This window comes from Diuraphis noxia, unplaced genomic scaffold (genome assembly GCF_037042655.1).
Source record: "Diuraphis noxia isolate RWA-SAM2 unplaced genomic scaffold, SU_Dnox_SAM2 contig0003, whole genome shotgun sequence".
Lineage (NCBI taxonomy): Eukaryota > Metazoa > Arthropoda > Insecta > Hemiptera > Aphididae > Diuraphis > Diuraphis noxia.
The window spans coordinates 72,148,086-72,167,590 of NW_028301713.1; the positions used below are offsets into that span (position 1 = coordinate 72,148,086).

At 28.3% G+C, this 19,505-nt stretch overlaps 2 protein-coding genes across 10 annotated transcripts in view; one reads left to right on the plus strand and one right to left on the minus strand.

The window, feature by feature from the left end:
* Window positions 1-14,012, minus strand: part of LOC107167937 (rab11 family-interacting protein nuf) — a 34,638-nt gene extending 20,626 nt beyond the window's left edge. The window contains exons 1-6 of one of the 7 annotated variants that reach the window (XM_015517156.2): window positions 13,866-14,012; window positions 13,285-13,399; window positions 4,940-5,088; window positions 4,774-4,866; window positions 4,567-4,656; window positions 4,408-4,452 (exon numbers count right to left, since the gene is read on the minus strand). In XM_015517156.2, coding sequence (XP_015372642.1) covers window positions 4,408-4,452; window positions 4,567-4,656; window positions 4,774-4,866; window positions 4,940-5,076 — 365 coding nt within the window. In that variant the 5' untranslated portion in view covers window positions 5,077-5,088; window positions 13,285-13,399; window positions 13,866-14,012. The other 6 variants (XM_015517154.2, XM_015517155.2, XM_089222147.1 and 3 more) reach the window with 6 other exon arrangements.
* An 8-nt stretch (window positions 14,013-14,020) lies between these two features.
* Window positions 14,021-18,775, plus strand: LOC107167935 (uncharacterized). Of its 3 annotated transcripts, none has more exons than XM_015517152.2 (5): window positions 14,021-14,162; window positions 14,526-14,606; window positions 15,175-15,821; window positions 15,895-16,511; window positions 16,569-18,775. In XM_015517152.2, the coding sequence occupies exons 3-5, from the start codon at window positions 15,179-15,181 to the stop codon at window positions 16,848-16,850; spliced, it is 1,542 nt and encodes a 513-aa protein (XP_015372638.2). In that variant the 5' UTR covers window positions 14,021-14,162; window positions 14,526-14,606; window positions 15,175-15,178; the 3' UTR covers window positions 16,851-18,775. The 3 variants fall into 3 exon arrangements, with proteins under 3 accessions (XP_015372638.2, XP_089078272.1, XP_089078271.1); XM_089222146.1 differs by lacking the exon at window positions 14,021-14,162 and adding an exon at window positions 14,197-14,224; XM_089222145.1 differs by lacking the exon at window positions 14,021-14,162 and having other exon boundaries at window positions 14,402-14,606.
* The last annotated feature ends 730 nt before the right edge of the window (window positions 18,776-19,505 follow it).

The window sequence follows — 19,505 nt, forward strand, 5'->3', positions numbered from 1 at the left end:
CTCATATAGCATGATAAGTATGTTTTGCATGTCGCTGCATTGTCTTCATTACAATTTTTCAACTAAATGTTGTAAACTTTTCGAAATGCTATACCCAAAACTAAAGTGATTTAAATAATTATTCTAATATGACGTAGATGTTATGTTTCTTAATATTTTAAAATGATTATTATTATTCATTTCGTTTAACATATATAATGTAAGCGATAATTAAATAATTGTGTATCAGAACAAGACTATAAAATAATTAATAAATAATATGTAAGAGATTAACTAATTAGAATTAGTGATAAACGTATAATTGAATATAATCGTTTATTATACTCAATATTGTTACAAACAAATTCGACATAATCGTTCTAAATGTACATTTATGTTGATTTATTATTTCACATCTAACATTTAAAACGGTATAACTCTTATTTACCAAAATGCAATAACAATCTAAATGTAAGGTTATGCTACCAAGGACAATGTGTTGAGCATAAATTTATAAAAATTTTTTACTGGCTGTTTATATTTTTAAACAGAAACATAAACAGTGAAACTAAACAAAAAGAAAAACTGAGGTTTTCACTACACTCTTACACGATGATAGTTACGTTTTCCGAGTACTCGGGAAATCATTTATAAAAAAATCATTGAAATGAGGTCGTTGTCTGTACGATAAGTATACAGAAAAGTACAGGTACAGCAATATACACCCAAAAATTCAATGTTTATAGGTATTCGTATGATCTGTATTAGGTAATAATTTAAGAACAAATTGGTGAGCAATCAATGCAATTTATAATTATATTGATTTAAAATTAAAAATTATAAAGCTAATCCAAAATAATAATATTATATGTAAGATTTGTAGGATGTTTCTATTGTCACAAGGTTGCAGGTTGTAATATCTTGTGATGGACACAGTTATTATATACCACTATAATATACCCGATATACCCTTACTCCTATACTTCTAGCACATTTTTCACTAAATTTCTTAACCATGACTAAATTATTACGACGACGATGACGCTCGTCGTGAGATAATTTCTCAATTTTTCGCAATTGTGAACCGGAATAAATTTACGTGAATGCAGAAAACGCGGTAGCCGATAAATGACAGTAAAATTTGCCATATGGAACGACGACTTCGACTATACTAAACCTATAATAATATAGTATATTATATTATAGTGACGGATGAACATTCTTTTCTAATTCTTAAATCAATAACAAAAATTAACTGCAAAATTATTGGGCGTTTAGAATAAAGATAATAATAAATACAGTTAAAAAATTTAAAAACCAATGAAAACTTAGTGAGTACACATTTGATAGATATTATTCATTTCATACCTTCTCCACGAAGACCGATTATATTCCTGTTTCATTTTTCGCCTATAAGCACTGCACTACTACACGGGAAAGCATTGGTCATGTTCGTGAAATTATGAGGAAAATAATAAATATATATTATAATAAACATGTAGACATATTTTACTCGCACAAGAGAAAAACACGCACTTTTATCTCGGGAGACTCACGACCACTTGCCAGAGACAAGTGATCAAACTCGTCGGCCGTCGCACTGCAGTGCACACTCGCACTATGATGACTAAGCGTAGGTGAAATCATGCACACACAATAAAATCGTACACAAGTCACGTGTATGTGTGTATGTGTGCACGCTCATCGAGAAGGGGTGTTGTGTACAGACAATGTGTATGTATGCCAAACATGCAGTGGTGTGGTGTGGTATACGACGTGCGTATAGGTAATAATATACTTAACGCTTATACCACGTAGTTGGTTACTACGGCTACCACTACCGGTCACACAAGGCAGGTTTATTATACACAGCGGATAAGAACAGAGAACGGCCCACGGCATTCCTTCCTATCATTGCGTTTCGCCTTTCATTTTTTTTCAATGCACCACTAGGTCATACTCATATAACGCTCAGCGGATAATGTTATTATTTTAGTTAACAGTAAGCACACTCAAACCGGACGATGCCGGATTGTCGGCATACACATGCGCGAAACCGCGAAAAATATCAAATTGTATTTTACAGCTGGTACCATGTATAATATTAAATATCAGCCTACCTGTCGAATATATACATATATCATATAAAATAGAGAGAACTCCGGTGTACAACCTACTTGGATTCGTTGAACTCAAGGACACATAAATATTTGACGTAAACCACTCCGACAGTCCGACGGTGAAAAACGTATTGAACCCAGAAAATTGGAAAAAACAAACAGCTACAGCTTTATGCGTACTTACACGAATTTTAACCATACGACAGAATATCTATACACCGTGTACCTATTACCTACATACAATTATAATAGGTTGCCTATTATTCATTGTATGAGCGGTTCGCGAGCGCGAAAACATAAAAAAAAATCATTGCGTAATTCCAATTTTCATTTTTCACAACATAATATAATAATCGTTTGGAACATGACAAAACGTTTGTGGTGTATGTATAGAATTGTTTCCTATCTGCGAAAAAGTAAACAATCGACATGCCGGCCAAACCACGTTTACTTTCCCCAAATACGCTTACAAACACAGCCGATCCAGGTTGGGTGTATAAATATATATACATAGAAAAAAATATCACCCTCTTTTGCACGACAGACAATCAAATTTCAATAAAATCTTGTCGACTACATATACAAGTAGGTACAAGGCAGTAGATAAACTCTATATTATGTTCAAATACACGACAATTGCTTAAGTACTTCAACGAGTGTATATTAAAAAAGGTACAGTATATATTATATAGTAAAATAGTAATAATGGTATAAGTTGTGAGTATCGAGCGGTGTATCTATATAGTTATATACCTAATATAAATCTTTATAAATAATACAATAAAAAAGCGACTATAGGAGCAAGATAATTGTGAATGTGCGGTAAGATGTATATAACATTGTATACACTAACTCGCAATTTTATCACATGAAATTTTCGTGCATAAAAAGTATATAACGTCGACCCCGCGAATCGTGCGCACGTTGAAGATGCACGTAATAACATCATTGTAGCTGGAAAATTATAATATGGTCTAGAGAAGAAATTATTACGTAACACACGTAGATGGTAAATACTAATCACTAGTATTGTCTCGGATCTTTTGTGTGTGAATGTAACTATGACGACAACGGAACACACACACACTACACACACCAATCTAAAATGTTTGTTCGATCAGGTATTTTAAAAAGAAGGACGGTGCATGGTGCATGGAACTAATTTAAAAACAAAAAAATATATTTGTTATATTTCTGAAAAGCGCTTTACATAATTAATAGCATATTATACGAAAATATGCTTATGTGCTAAAAAAGTAATACCAGTGTACCAATTTGCAATTTTATTGTTAAAAAAGGAATTAAATAAAACATGTACCTTTACATCATTTGTATGTACAATAAAATTGAAGAATTAAGATACTTAGAGTATCCATAAATCGCTAAAACCTAATTTCTATTTCTCCTCGACTTCCGTAAATAGTCAATAGTCGAAACCTATTACTTTAAAAACTACCAGCCAAACACAAACAATTAACAATATTCCAACAAATATTGATATAATTGGTACATATAATTCGCATAATCGAATTAGGGGCATCAAGTAAGCGTGACAAATCATAGAGTCCGAATGAACAATACGTATATACCACCAGAAATAGTATTAAATATACGTGAAGCCAACTCGGTACAAATCATATTATAATATAACCTATTTTAGGTGCCACGATTTCGAATACATCATAGATTTAAATATATATTTATTATTTATAGACAATAGTTCTTTTGTGTCTGACGACAAACCCACATGCGATAACACAAATATTACATATCACCGAATAAGGACCCACTGGTAGATTTTTGACACAGAGGTCATATAACTCATACTATTTACTACTACTAAATAAATAAATACACCACTCTCACCTTTCTCCCATATAATAAGTAATCTGTACCTATCTTCAGCCATGATCAAAATCGTTTATAAAAATATTATACTACTTAAATTTGATGATAGACAAATATATGAATAGAAATTTATGGCGTCTTGTTTAATAAAGCATTTTAAATACGAAGCGACAAATGTCAAAAGTAAAAACACTGCCATATAATCATATTATTCGGTTTGTACCTAATATAAACATATGTAGGTATAATTAAATCATATTTGTTGGCACGATTTTTTTCAAAACTTAAAAATGTAAGAACAGTCACGGAATATTTCAACCAGTCAAAATTAACATTCGTACAGATTTTAATCATTAAAAGTTTCAGTGTGTGCGTATCATATATACGCAAAAAAGCGAATAATGTGTCAATAGAGTATGAATTATATATATTAAGTTAAAAAGCAATGTTAATTACTTACGAATGTCTCATCGAACCCCATTTCCGATTTGGCAGTATTTCAGAGCTAAAATTTAAAAAAAAAAAAGACAATTATCAGGGGATACAAATATATAATTTACATTGTATAGGTATGTAACGTAAAGAAGCCACAAGTTTGAGGATAATTAATTTATTATACCTGTGCTCATTTGTTGTCCTCCTCAAACTTGTCCTGAGCCACGTATTCCTCTTTAGGCTCAACGGGTTGGTAATTGGATTTTCGACGCCGCTAAAACGAAAAAAAAATCATCAGACTATGTCTACTAACGCCGTTTTATAAGCAAATAATTTTAAATTGTGAAGTATTTGTTATAACTGTTATAAGATTAAATAATAATAAACAAACTTTGTGATCACGTTGTTGATAGGCGAAGAATTCTCCATGTCACCTTCACCATAACATTCGTAACTCTCTTCGTCTGACATACTCGAAAACTGGCTGTACCAAAGAACAAAAGTAAAATTAAAATATTATTTTAATGTATATTGTTATTTCACACATTATAACACACCTGTTATTCGTAGAATTCGAGTCCGTGTTCCCGCCGTGTACTGCAGTGTCTTCTATGTTGAGTTTGAACGCGGGAGAGTCACGTTTGTTATTGTTATTGACGATATTTTCATCTTCTTGTATTTTGGGCGCCATCATCCTAGCCAAAACCTACAGACAAAAGACAATGGAATATTATTATGTTGACATTTATATAAATATATTAAAACCTGATTGGGATTCAAAACAATGCATACGAATAGTGTAGTTGTGATAATGTAACATTACAATATCATTAATTAAAAGGTCCAAACAAATGGTATTAGTAATAAATAGTTATAGCTTCGTTGAAACATCGTTAATGCTTGTTAATCATATAAAAGAGAATTCAAATTGTTTTCCAATAACTGTGATCGTACCATAGTCATGATGTTTTGCTCGCAACCTTCACGATCGGTTCGCCTACGTCGCACAAGATTATGCACAATTTATGAACCTATATTGTATTGTAATTTATTGATCTATGTATTAAAACGCGTAAAATGAACTAACTCGTTCGCGTAGGATAAATTGACACACACTAAACACCCGGATGAACGCCCACGCTCTTATATATAAATGGTTACGTATAGGTGTGGTAGGGCTCCGATGAGGGGGTTGTACTCTTTTTCTTCGGAAAGGTGATAGGCACGTGTCCCGGCGGACAGATGTAGGTAGGTACCTATATATAGAAGCATACCCGTCGATAAAGCGGAACATGCTGTATTGTGTGTCGCCGCACACGTTAGTCGTTACCTACGTAGTACGTATATAATATCACAATATATTATGTTATTATATTAAACATGAATACGGCCAAGTTTAGGCCAAAAAACAAGAGGAAACTGCGATGCATTAAGTATATAGTATACTCCCTATTTTGCAGCTGCGTCGCTCAAGACAACGTGTGCATTTAGATACGGCACGTTCCCCACTGCTGTATCCGATCAGGAAACGGGTGTTTCGTAGCGTGCAGAGGGGTTGTTAGTCGTATTTCCGTTTCTTTTGTTTTTCTGCAACCCATTTAGTCAAAAAACTCGAAACGTGGTAGTTTTAACTTAAGAACTATCACAGACACCAAAAACGATTTATTGAATTGAGTTCATGCTCACCTTGTTAAGCATCTATAGGTACTATCTGATTAAAACGATATTATTTTTTTATATCAACTTATTTAATAAATTACTTAACCAACTTTAATCATAATATATCTAGGGTAATATACTAATAATAATTAAATAATTTAAAACTATCTTCCCATTAAAAAGTAGAGTATGCACGGATCGTATATATCCTTTTTAAGATTTTTAAGTTTAATGTTTACGTAAAATTCACAGGGAAAATTAAAAATATAAGCAATTAACTAATAAATTTCAAAATATATTTATGATTGGGTATTTTTGTATACAAGATAAGGATTTACGTGAATTTAAGAGTAACATAATATAACTATAATGTCTTCAATAATATACTAAACTAATTTACTAAGACACAAAGACACCATCTATAGTAAATACAAATCTTCACATTTCTCATTTTATATTCATTCACAATTTAGTGTAGTGCCTATACTCTGCATATATTCTTACTATATAACCTAAATAAATAAATTAAATACACATTATATTAAACTAATACATAGGTACCATAGATTATTTAAAAAATATATATTTGGCATGAAATATTGCATTTTATAACTTTTTGTTTTATGTTCAATGATTAATAATTAAAATTATTTTTACAGTTGGGCTAATCAATGAATAATTAAAACAATTAAACAGTAATAAGTTTTATAAATTAATAATCATAAGGACGTAGGCCTTGGTATTTTCTTAGGAATTTGAACGACTTTTAACTGGAAACGTAAACTTATAAAACAAAATAAATTAGAGAAAAATAATTCATCTATATGCCCTATAGCATGTAGGTACATTTAATAAATATTGCAAAGAATATAAAATATAATACATTTTTATAATTTATTAGGTAGACCTGAAAGATTTTTTTAACTTACATTAATCACATGGTCATCCTGTAGAGTAGTTTATTGTGTTCAATTAATAGTTATAGATAACAGATATAATGATTTGATTTGTATTATTAACTATATTTATTATTTATATATAACAACAATAATTTAGGTCTGATATTTCATATCATATGAATGTGAATAATTATGTGGACTATATGGAAAAATACCTATAATTATTAATTATTATCTTACAATAGTTTTAATAAAACAAAATAATGTTTTGAATTTAAAAAAAAAAGTTCCTATCTTTTAAACGCTAAAGAATGTTACACTATAAACTCAAATGTAACATACCTAATATAGATTAAAGATCTTAAACAAAAATATCTTATTTATTACTTTGTAATACAATACAAAGTATAAAATACTAGTTTATTTGCTCACAATATGTTAAAGTGATAATGAATTTATCCAAAATATATACACCCTTAAATATCAGCAAAAATTGATTATTATTTATAAAAGTTATTCTACTAAAATAAAAGCATTAGTTATAGATCTTTTAAAAAAGGCAATTTTATCATAATTAGGTACTGTACACAAAATCATAGAATAATTTAGAAGTATTAAATACCTAAATATAAACATCAAATGTATTATTGTATATTTGTATATGATACTGATGAGACACGGTGTAATTCTGTTGAATAGAAATTGTATATGATATTTATTATTATTACATATCAGACAAAACTTTATAATATAAATATCAACAATAAAATTAAAATAATGCCACCCTACACAGAAGATTCCGTAGTTCTATTTCATTTATTCTACTCTACTGTTTTTGGATGACGACTAAGCATAACAACGATAAAACCAAGTTGAAATTTCATGAATAAGCAAATTGGACATAATATTATTTCCGAATATGTAGTTTTAATTATTAACGAACAAAGAGTAGACAAAGCTACTATTATTATTATACTATTATTTGTGTTAGAATAAAATATGAATATTATCAAAGCACATTATGTATATATGTATATAATATATTGTATATATAAACGAACGACCTTATACAATATTATACATTACAATTTACAGCAGTAACAACGGCAACTATAGTAGCTATTCATAATACTTTTTTCAACGCGTTAAACAAGGACAATATAGTATTATGATATTGAGTTAATATTGATATTTTTATGGATCCACACACGTGAATTTTTTGTGGGGGGAAGGAGTTTGGCGTTTTAGATATATCAAAATAAAACGAGTGCTCTAAGCCTCTAAGAGCACAAAATTCACGTTTTCTCACATGAAACAAGTAAATATTCCAGCCAGATGGGCACTTATATATGAATGCAGTATTCATGTCTGGCTTTAGTTAAGAATGCTAGTATGGTTACGTTATTTATTACAGTTTTTAAAAGAATATTGGACGACATGTAAAACAAAATATGATGGTCTACAGCACTTAAATACAAGAGACAAAATTATATTTTTAATATGTGGAGTTGAAGACAAGAACGTTACGGGTAGAAACAATATTAAAGTCTCTCTATATTGTCATAAAACATAAATCCCATCGTTTTTAAACTCGTTAAAACCAGATGAAGGTTAGTATAGTTGTTACACAGTGTAACTTTTTCAAAGTCTTGTCCCAGTAGCACAATTATATAGTAAACATTATATTCTCTATCCGCAATGGGCCTGGTTAACATGCTAAACCACCGTTATCCTAAAATAACATGTATACAATATGAAGCAATTGGTGGTGGTAGTTGCTCAACTGAGATACGGTCTAACAAATATAAACCGTGTGGTTTTTTTATTATAAGCCTATTATATATGTGTAATTAAGGCACAAAATATCGGTGCCTATAATATATACAGGGTATCTCAAGATGATCTGACATATGGAATAACTTTCGTTGTATTCAATATTTAAAATGTTTTCTATATAATTAATTCATAAACACTTGCGATACAATTATAGTATATAGTTTTTTTTTAATACTGAAAATAAAAAATTGAACTTAAAAATTTATGAAATTTTTTGAGATGAATTCAAAATAGCCTATTTATGAATCTGATTATAAGAAAAATTCTGATGGTAAAACGATTTATCTAAGTCAAGTATTTTATTTTTTAGAATTTTTTAAAATTCAATATTTGTTTGGTTAAATTAATTTGGAATGTAATAACTTTTTAAAAATAATATTTTTGAGAATTGGCTAATATGAGTATATTAAATTATATACTTATCATATAATATTATCAATTTTTATCATAAGTATTTAATTAGCATTATTTTTTTTTGGGTCTTTCTGAGACACCCTATACATATAAAATATGTGTTACCGTAAGTAAATATGAATTTAGAATTCAATGAAAAATATGAATTATGTGCCTATATGTATATATGTCGTATAATCGTATGTGTATGACATAAACGTTTTCATTGTCATTAAAATACACAAAGGAGCCTTGAGAGCAGTTATAATAAGGATTTAATTTACTATTATACTATACATTATTTTATTTTATTTGGCTTTATTCTGTACTGTTTCAATGATCCGTAAAATGTTAAAATATTATACATATATATTGTTATAAGCTTGAATTATTCAAGAAAATCAAATTAATTTACGATTTACAAATTACAACACTATATACTTTGAGCTCGACGTGAAGTGAGTTTTAATTCTAATTGAATAACTAAGGTTTATTCATTTGATGTCCTAATCGAATTAGCCAAATTACTTGATTTAAAATTCAATACGAGTATCTACGCTATGAACGCTGGTGGGTAATTATAGTTAAACGTTCGTTAATACATTATAATAATTATCATCTGCAGTTTTATGAATAACTCTATATTACTCTGTAATGTGCTCGTCATTTTCATTATTCGTTTGACAACAGCCAGATGTCGATGATAACTTTTTATGTAGCATTTAGCAATAGAAAAATTCAAAAATACCATATGGTCAAAATAAAACAATAATTAATAACTATACTAATAACACAATAACACAACTATGTGACGCATAATATGAAAAAAAAATAAATCTAATAGGTAATAACGTCACCAAATGTAATATTTATCACGATTAGACATCTATAAAACTTCACAATTATTAATGGCGGATTTCAACTCTTAGTTCTTACCTATATAGAGACTACGAATTTAGATTAAATACTTAAATTTCTTAGTTCTTAAAATAAGATCAGTAGTAATTCGGCGATACTAATAAAGATCTATAATAGTATGCCATAAGTCAAACTACAAAACTCCGTTTCATTCAGGAATACACAACTCGTTGCAATAGTGCAGAAAATCATTAAAATAATGTGTTTACTATTTCTAGAATGCAGATGAAAACATCGATAATACATATTTACACTTCCTCGCTTTGTGAATTTATAAATAAAATGAACGTGTTTAATTTCGTACTTTAATAATAAACTATTTAAGAACTGGTCATGGTATTAAAAAACTAAACTAAAGATGCATGACAAAATGTGTTATGTATAGTTTCCTCATTTCCAGGTTAACGCCGTCGAAGGTCGTTGAGATTGACTTGCATTTTTTTCGTCGTAATTTATATTATGTTGTTGAATATTATCGCCAAATCGCATACTGACGTACTATGTTGGCTTTGTCGTTGTAAAGTATGCAAAATAAAAAAAAACTAATTGAATATTGTTAGAAATAACTACCTACACAGTTCCGCGTTGCAAGGGGATCAAAGTATTTTTTCCCCGAAAAATGGACTTTTTAAATATTAAAAAAAGTTATAATAGTGATTGTAAGAATTGTTGACTGTGGCACATTATGGTAATATTCTCTAATATTATGTAGATTCTAGTCCGTGATTCATGCATTATAAATAATTCATAAATTGTTCTAATTTTCGTTTATAATTCGAGAAAAATTATGAGAAAAAACTCAACATCAAGATAGTACATAAAATAATGAGGTCGGTACAATCTAAAATCTACTAGTTGTGAACAATTAATGTTAAATTGTTAAACTGTCGACTCCAATTTTTTTTTTATTATTATTCCTTTCAAACAAAAGTTGATTCTTCTATTTTATATTAAATTACATAGAGATATGCCATTTTTCTTATAGCATCTTTTACAATTTATTTTAAGTAGATCGGTAGTAATTTTAATTAACGGAATAATATAATATAACATAACACGTGTACCTCCCTTACCATTTATCCTTAAAATAAAATTTTTCAGCAAAAATCAATAGTAATTTACGATATATATGGTTTTAAATGAATCATCAAACACCCATTAAATAATAAATATGTATGGTACTATGTTGGTAAAGAGAAACACTAAATACGTAAAGTCGTAGAAAATAAGTGTAAATTACAGATGAACTAAAAGGTCTACTATCTATATAAAACGTAAATAAATAATAAAATAATAAACTGCTACAGCATGCTGTTAAACTCGAAGTTAAATTTGTAAGAACCTATTGAGACAAAAACAAACCGTCCAGATTTTGTAGGTTTCCTCGAAAAGAGGTTCTTTTTTATAGGTTTCCAATTCAAGGAAATTGGAAGTGACGATTTTCTATGTTCTTGAGACACATGTTATAGGCTATAGCTAAATAGAAATTTAGAAGTTTTTTATTTCCAACATACCAATAAATCTAATAAAGCAACAATAACTTTATTAAAAAATTTGAATTCATTGTTAAATTTTCTTTAGATAGATTTGCCCACATTTATGATATTTTGATTTCAATTTCATCAAATCCTTCCATTTAAATATGATAATTTTTTTATTTCTACTTTTTAAATTCTAAACAGTTAAAGTTCAAAATTTTGAGAAGTCTATCCAAGGAAACATAATGAAAAATTTTAGATTTTATAATAGTTCTTATTGCATTACTAGGTAGATTAATCTGTATGTTAAAAGATAAAACAGATTAAATCACAATTTCCAAAGTTTTTTAATAATAAGATAAGAATGAGCAATTTTAGGTAAACTGCAACATATAGGTATGTTTACATATTTCAAGTAATTAAAAAATAATTACTATTCCATCTTAACACATTCAAATATTTGTTGAATAAATTCAATTTTCCTACATAAACTAAAAAATATAAATTGGTATTTTTGAAAACTAATTGTTTTAAAGTGTATTATATCATATTATAATATTATACAATAATTTTACATTTTTCAAACTTGAATTAAATATATATTTTTTGTTCATAGTATTTTAAAATTTAATCAAATAACAAAATGTTGATAAAAATTATTATTAAAAAATATTGTTTCAATGAGTAATGACCGCTGATATTGACATTCTTTATTTATTATTAATTGCTGTCATTCAAACAATTTAAACAATGGGTAATAGTATTTGTCAATAGCCAGTTAAGTGTATTGTGTATATACAGAAATATTAAAAAATGCATAAAACATTAAGTACCTACAGTAGGTAGTTCAGGTAGTAAATTTCAGTGTTAATACATATAGTACTATCCTAGATAGTATACGAGTTACTATCTTTGTTTGATTTTCAAACTTCATAACTTCACTAAATAATTACAAATAATGATTTATATATTACATTGTTAAAAAAGTTGTTAATACCTATGTATTTAATTTAAAAAAATGTAACTTTTCTTACCTTAAAATGTCTATATAAAAATAACATAAATTAATGATGTTTTATATTTCATAGATTGGGTACTAATGTTTTGTTCTATTATTATGTTTACGTATTATTATCACCTATTAAAACATTAATAATTAAATTTATATTCTCCTACCAGATCTGATGAATTGTAATCTACATTGTATTCCTTAGTCCTTACAGCCACAAAAATTATAGCTTATAAAACTAACATTTTTAATTATGTAAAAATAATTAGGTGTTAACTGCTAAAAAAATCCATGTCAAAAAAGATTGAATGGGGCTACATTGTTATCAATCTGAGATTAATTGAACAATAAAAAAATAATTTAGTATGTAATTAATTGATCTCTTAATGGTCAAAAGATTATCAGTAACTTTATAATTATGTCTAAAAATGATTTAATTAAAAAATGGTAAAGGATAAAAGCTAAATAATCTTCTGTATGTCTGAATACTATAATACAATCCACACTTAATTTAAACACAAACTTTAGTTAAGATTACCATGCTGCAGACTTAGTAATAACATATAAAGAAAGGATCGGTCCAAAACTGATTGGATTAAATAATTAAGGCCTGGGTATAATTAGATTACATATTTACACTACACATAAATTATAATAACTAGGTTAATCAATAGTACCTAATGTAAAGAGAATATTTAAATATCACCAACCTTTCACTGCCCTAAGAGTGTATGTTGTGATATGTATTCAATGTGCATGTGTTCACAAAATCTTCATCTTTCACAAAACTATAGCAGAGATGTCCATATGTTGTAAGACATCAAACTACATTGCACAATTAAACAGTAAAAAAATAAATTACACACACATTTTAAACGATTTAGGAGTCGTTGACAGGGCTGAATAATTGACAACCCCAGGGACTTAAAATAATTCAATAGTTACGGATAACAGATTATAGAAACCAGAACCAACTCGACTCACACTTGACAGAAAAGATAATACTATGAACACGGGAACGTTGTGGGTGGGTGCCGTCGACACCGCAGTTGTGAACTAACTGATGTGTTCATTTTTCGATGACAAAATAATTTTAAATTTAAAAAAAAAACTATTATTATTATAAAATTTAAAAAAAAACAATAACACTACGTATGAGCGAAGTCACTGCTACTGCTGCTGCGGCGGCGGCAGTGTGACAATGATGTTACACTTCACCTGTGCAGAGGTACCTCACTGCCGCAGTACCTGTGTTACCTCAGTTACCTGTAATAACTAATAATATATTCACCTGTAATTTGTGTTTGGTTTTTTTTATTTACACCTATCAACAGTTCTGACAGTGCGTGCGGCAGAGACGACTCAAATTATTTGCTATCGAACAAAACTGTTCACGGAAGTCGGCGACAGTAGGGCGGCCAAATCTACACTTCTGCAGTAGACATTCTGCTGTTGTAGTTCTATAATAGTATGTAGATCTCCAAATTGGAATATCAGGTCGATACGGCTTCGATTGAAACGTCTCGAACGATTCAGTCGTCTTGGAAAACAATAACACGAGTGAGAATTTGGATGGGTCATGGCCCAGGTAGATATAATAAAATCCAAATAATTCATTACCTAAATACCTTGATATGGCTTGATTTACAAGTGAGTTCTGATTTGTTAGTTTGTTACTATCCGCGCAACGGGCACTGAGCGTTATCAGAATCCTACTATCAGAAATTTCTTCTGTTATTCCCATAGATAATAATTCTTTATTATCTATGGTTATTCCGCCCGTTCGACTGATAACAAGCAAACTGCAACAGACTTCTATAGTAAGTATAGAAGTCTGTGACTACAACCCATCACCGAATGATAAACAATGCTTGTTTATCAAAATATTGTTTTCTTAAAATTTTTCATATTAAATTTAAATATTATTTATTCATTTTTCTCGTTTTCTCAGACGATTTCCATGAGTCTTGGTTGTCTCGACAAATTCATCATCGATTTATCTCGGCTGTCACTAATCCGTTCATACATTGAAGTAAGTGTTCACGTTCACTGATTTTACGCCGTTATTAAAGAAATGAAAACTCTGTATTTCAATTTATATATGGTTGATTTTATATATTTTCAAAAATTACTTTATTGTTCTTAACTTTTAGAACAATCAAAATTCACTTTATCAATTAAACCTTATTAACCTTAATGGTAAACTAAAATTTTATGATATGAACCAATACATTGAAATATACATTTCAATGGTGATGGTCAAAAGAAAATATTATAAAGAATTAAAGATCAATAAATTTAAGATTATTTGGATATCGTAATATTTGTTAACAATAAGAATGTTACCATCCTGCCCATCAGCTGTCAAAATACAAATATTTATCTTACTATTATTGATTAATATTTAAATAAATTATTGATAATGATATGGTTTTATTAGTTATTATTGCAGTTTACCATTATCAAACATGTTACATTTTTCATACTTCTTTTTAGACACGAGTTAACTATAGAATAAAACTTATATCTCATATAATAGATTTTATCTCCATAAAACAAATAATAAATTGATATTCTAATGAAGAACATTTTATTCTTAGGATAATGGATGGAGCCGATGGAGGTAATGATCGATTTCTGACACCCATGTCTTATGAAGAAAAGATATTAGCCAAGGAAAATATAGAACTAATATCAGGAAAAGATGTCAAAGAGGAATCATTGGACAAAAATGTCTTGTTCCGTAACATTTTTAAATGTTTACGATGTGAACTAACTTTTGAGGATGAACACCAATTACATAATTGTATAGCATTGCCTCTTAACATAAATAAACAAAAGAAATTAAAGCGAGTGTTCAAGTGTTCTCTATGTGATAAACACTATCTCTTTCCATCATTAGCCATGCTCCATTTGAAACGCCATCAAAAAAACTTAGAAAATAAAATAGAGAACATATGTAATATTTGCAAGGTTAAATTTGAATCTTCAAAAGAATTAAAAAGTCACTTTGAAGTGGAACACAATATTATTCAATTTCAATGTAATATTTGTGATAAGTTATTCAAACAAGCCAGGAATTTACAATATCACCTGATGAGTCATTCAGGTGACAAACCATTTCAGTGTGAGTTGTGTGGACACAAATTTACCAGGGCCGATCATTTGGTTAGACATCGAAGGGATAATTGTGATCAAATGGAATTTGAATGTGATTTATGTGGAAAAATTTACAATACTAAAAGAGGTAATGTATAATAAATTATTTAAATGTAGGATGGATAAATGTTATTTGTTGGTCTCGTGATTATTATTTTCAGGTATTAGAACGCATTTGAAAGTACACTATGACAGTCCAAAGCCTGGTACCCTATGGGCGTTGTATACAGAATCTGGACAAAAATATTATGAGTGCACATTATGTAATAAAACGTTTACTCAATTTTCCAGATTCAAGGAACATATACGAACGCATACTGGTGAAAAACCTTTTGAGTGTCAAATTTGTAATAAAAAGTTTACTTGCCATTATAAACTTAAAATGCATGGTGATGTGCATACAAATGATAGACCATTCAAATGCAATTATTGTGAGCTCAGTTTCAAAAATCGAAGATATCTTAATAAGCACATGCGCAAACATGATGGAATCAAAAAATATCAATGTAAAATTTGCAATAAAGAGTTTCAATGGTATAATAGTCTGAAATACCATATGGTGTCACACTCTGGTGATAAGCCATATGTATGTATAGAATGCAATAAGTCTTATTCTCATCTTAGTACCTTAGTAGCTCACCAGCGGACTCATAGTGGGGAAAAAAATTATGAATGCTATGTTTGCAATAAAAAATTTAGACATTCTAATACATTAAAAAATCACGTAATCACTCATAGTGAAGATAAGCCATTCAAGTGCCATCTGTGTCCAGCTCAGGTAAAATGTACCTAATTTTTATAGGTAATAATAAAAATTAATACTTGATTCTTACAGGTTGCTACATGTGCATCGCTGAAAATTCACTTGAATACACATGGTGGAGATTATCAATGCAGTTTCTGTGGCAGTACTTTTTTCCAACTATCCAATCTAAAGTCTCATGAACGTAAGGTGCATTGCAAAACAAATTTCTATGATTGTGGAATTAGTGAAGAAAAATTAACTTCAAAATCACGAATGAAAGAGCATTTAAGACATGATCATCACATTCAGTTCACAAAAACTGTCACTGTGTATGATGTTGAATTTATACAAGGTCTCTGTAAAGATTCATAATATTGTATTAATGTAATAATTTAATTTATAATTATGAAAAGTATTTAAAATATGTTTATGACCAATTATTAGTGGTATTTTTAAATGTTATATTGTTTCACGTTCTGTTGTAAGATTAGAAAGTTGGTCATTATAGTTTTTATACCTTTATCTTTTTGTGAGAGTTGACTTGATAATAATGTAGTCATATGAGATATATGAGATAATCATAAATGTTAAATGTATAGTTATGAAGTTATAAATTAATTGAACATTTTTATCTTTCAAGTTGTGTCATTTTAAAAATTGTTTTAAATAATATTATGTAACTACCTATTGGTTATTTTACCGAGTTTTATTGTAACTTACAATTGTGTAATATCAATAAAGTAAAAAAAAAATGTTTTTTTGAGGGGGCGGGGCGTGGGCAGCAGCAATTTTCATTAATACAGGCCTGTCATGGCTTGAGTTCGAAATAAACTAAGTATGTGAGAACATTTTTAATTTAAAATTGAATAATTGAATATTTAATCACTATTATTATTTTTATTTATCTAGCTAATAAAGTGAACTAATTTAAGCAAATTTTACATATTATACAGAACATACAATTGCAACCAAATGATTTTAATAGACATCTATGTTAAATTATAAAGTGATAAAAATAGTTGTCCAATATTTTATGAAAGGGTGAAACAAAATTTCATTATAATGGATAACCCTGATAAATTCAAGATTAACTGCTTATATTTTTGTTAAATTTTTACATAATATTTAATAACTTATTTTATACGTTTAAAATTTTTATATAAATATTGAACTATTTTTAAGGTAATTATTTCTTAAAAATAGGAATAAGACTAAACAATTTATTTGGGTTATTTCAATACCTACCTATTTGTCCTATTTGCTAGTGTAAGCATAGCAATTAATTAACAGTCCTAAATAACTAAAACTTTTAAGCTTATATAGCCAAAAAGATCCACTTGCTTTATTCACCAAACTCTACAACTACAATTGAATACAGTTATACAAATAACAATTTATATCAAGCAAACTTAATTTAAGTGAACATATTACTTTTCAAAATAATTATCGATTAATAAAATACTATATATATACTCTAGAGATGTATAAATTCAAAAAAAAAATATATTAGCACATATATTATACAGGAACATTATTTATATAAAAGTGAAACCTCCAAATAGCTGATATTTTTTCGGGAACGGTGACATTTTCACTATTTTTATACAGGAAAAGGAAAACCCCAAAATACCGGACACTCTAAATAACCGACACTTTTATGGTAATTTAATTTTGATTTTGACAATTTATTCTAGAATAATCGTGGAATGCCTTTATTCATGCCTTTTTATTTATCTATCTATTTTAGTTTTTAGTTAATCTTATCTGTCCTAAAACATTTTTCTAGTTAGTGTTCTGTGAAGTATCCTACATTACTATTTCCGACTCGTATTTATAGTTGTGTTTGTGATTCCATTTCATACGTATTCATAAACTAATAAAATTGTCTCCAACGCAGTTGAATTAGAAAATACCTTGATACACGAAATTATTATGCATCAAGGTCTAAACAAGTTAAAGAAACTGAACTTTTCATATAATTTTAAATAGGTAATAATAATATGTACATTTAATATTTGCATTAAAATAATGGAAATATAGAAATATTTTTGATTATAAATATTATATAAAAAATAATAAAACATGTAATTATTAATTTCTCCGAGTTATTTTCGAGAATTTACCACCCCCCCCCCCCTCCCTCTGAATAGCAGACAAAATTACGGTGACCGAGAGTGTCCGGTATTTAGTGGTTTCACTGTATATATAGTTTTATTTATCGCGATAAGTATTTATTTTTTTTTAATTACCTTCTGAAATTCTAATGAAAATAATATAATAAAATCATTTTATTTTTACGTTTGTATAGATACCTCACTTTATTTTAATGCTAAAAATTGATTTTTTTACGCTAAACTTTTGTTTTTTTTTTTAGTCAGAAAATACAGGACATTTTTGGTATACATATAGTATACTATAGAGACGGGATCCCCCTCAATGTCCCATCTTAATTATTGACTTGTATTAATTATAGTAATTATTGTAATAATATTGTTTATTTTATAAAAAGCTATTTTGACGACTTTATTAATATTATACTTTAAATAATGAATTTAATAAAAAATATTAGATAAAATTATAAAATGTTATATAATACACCATTATAATACTTAACTACGTAGGTGATTTAAGTTGGTATACCTATTTATTGTAATGCGTTTTATGTTTTATCATATTATTTATTGGTTTTGAATTAGCTACTCCTAATACCTGCTACCTATTAATGTAGGGTGATTTTATATGATTTGATACTAGTGATAGGCAAAACTGCATCAGTGCTTTAAATCAAAAAAAGAAATGTTGAGAATAATTCAATTACAATTATTTTGAAAAGTATGTCATAATTTTGTATAATTACTAAAAAAATAAAAACTTTCCCAACACAATTTACTGTGAACAGTAATTGACTAAAAATACTAAATACGAACGCACTGATTCGCCATACACAATATACGTATATTATATTATTTAGTTCACTCAAATCAAATAATAGGCGGTGTATGAACTACAAACAGCGAAACGCACGCA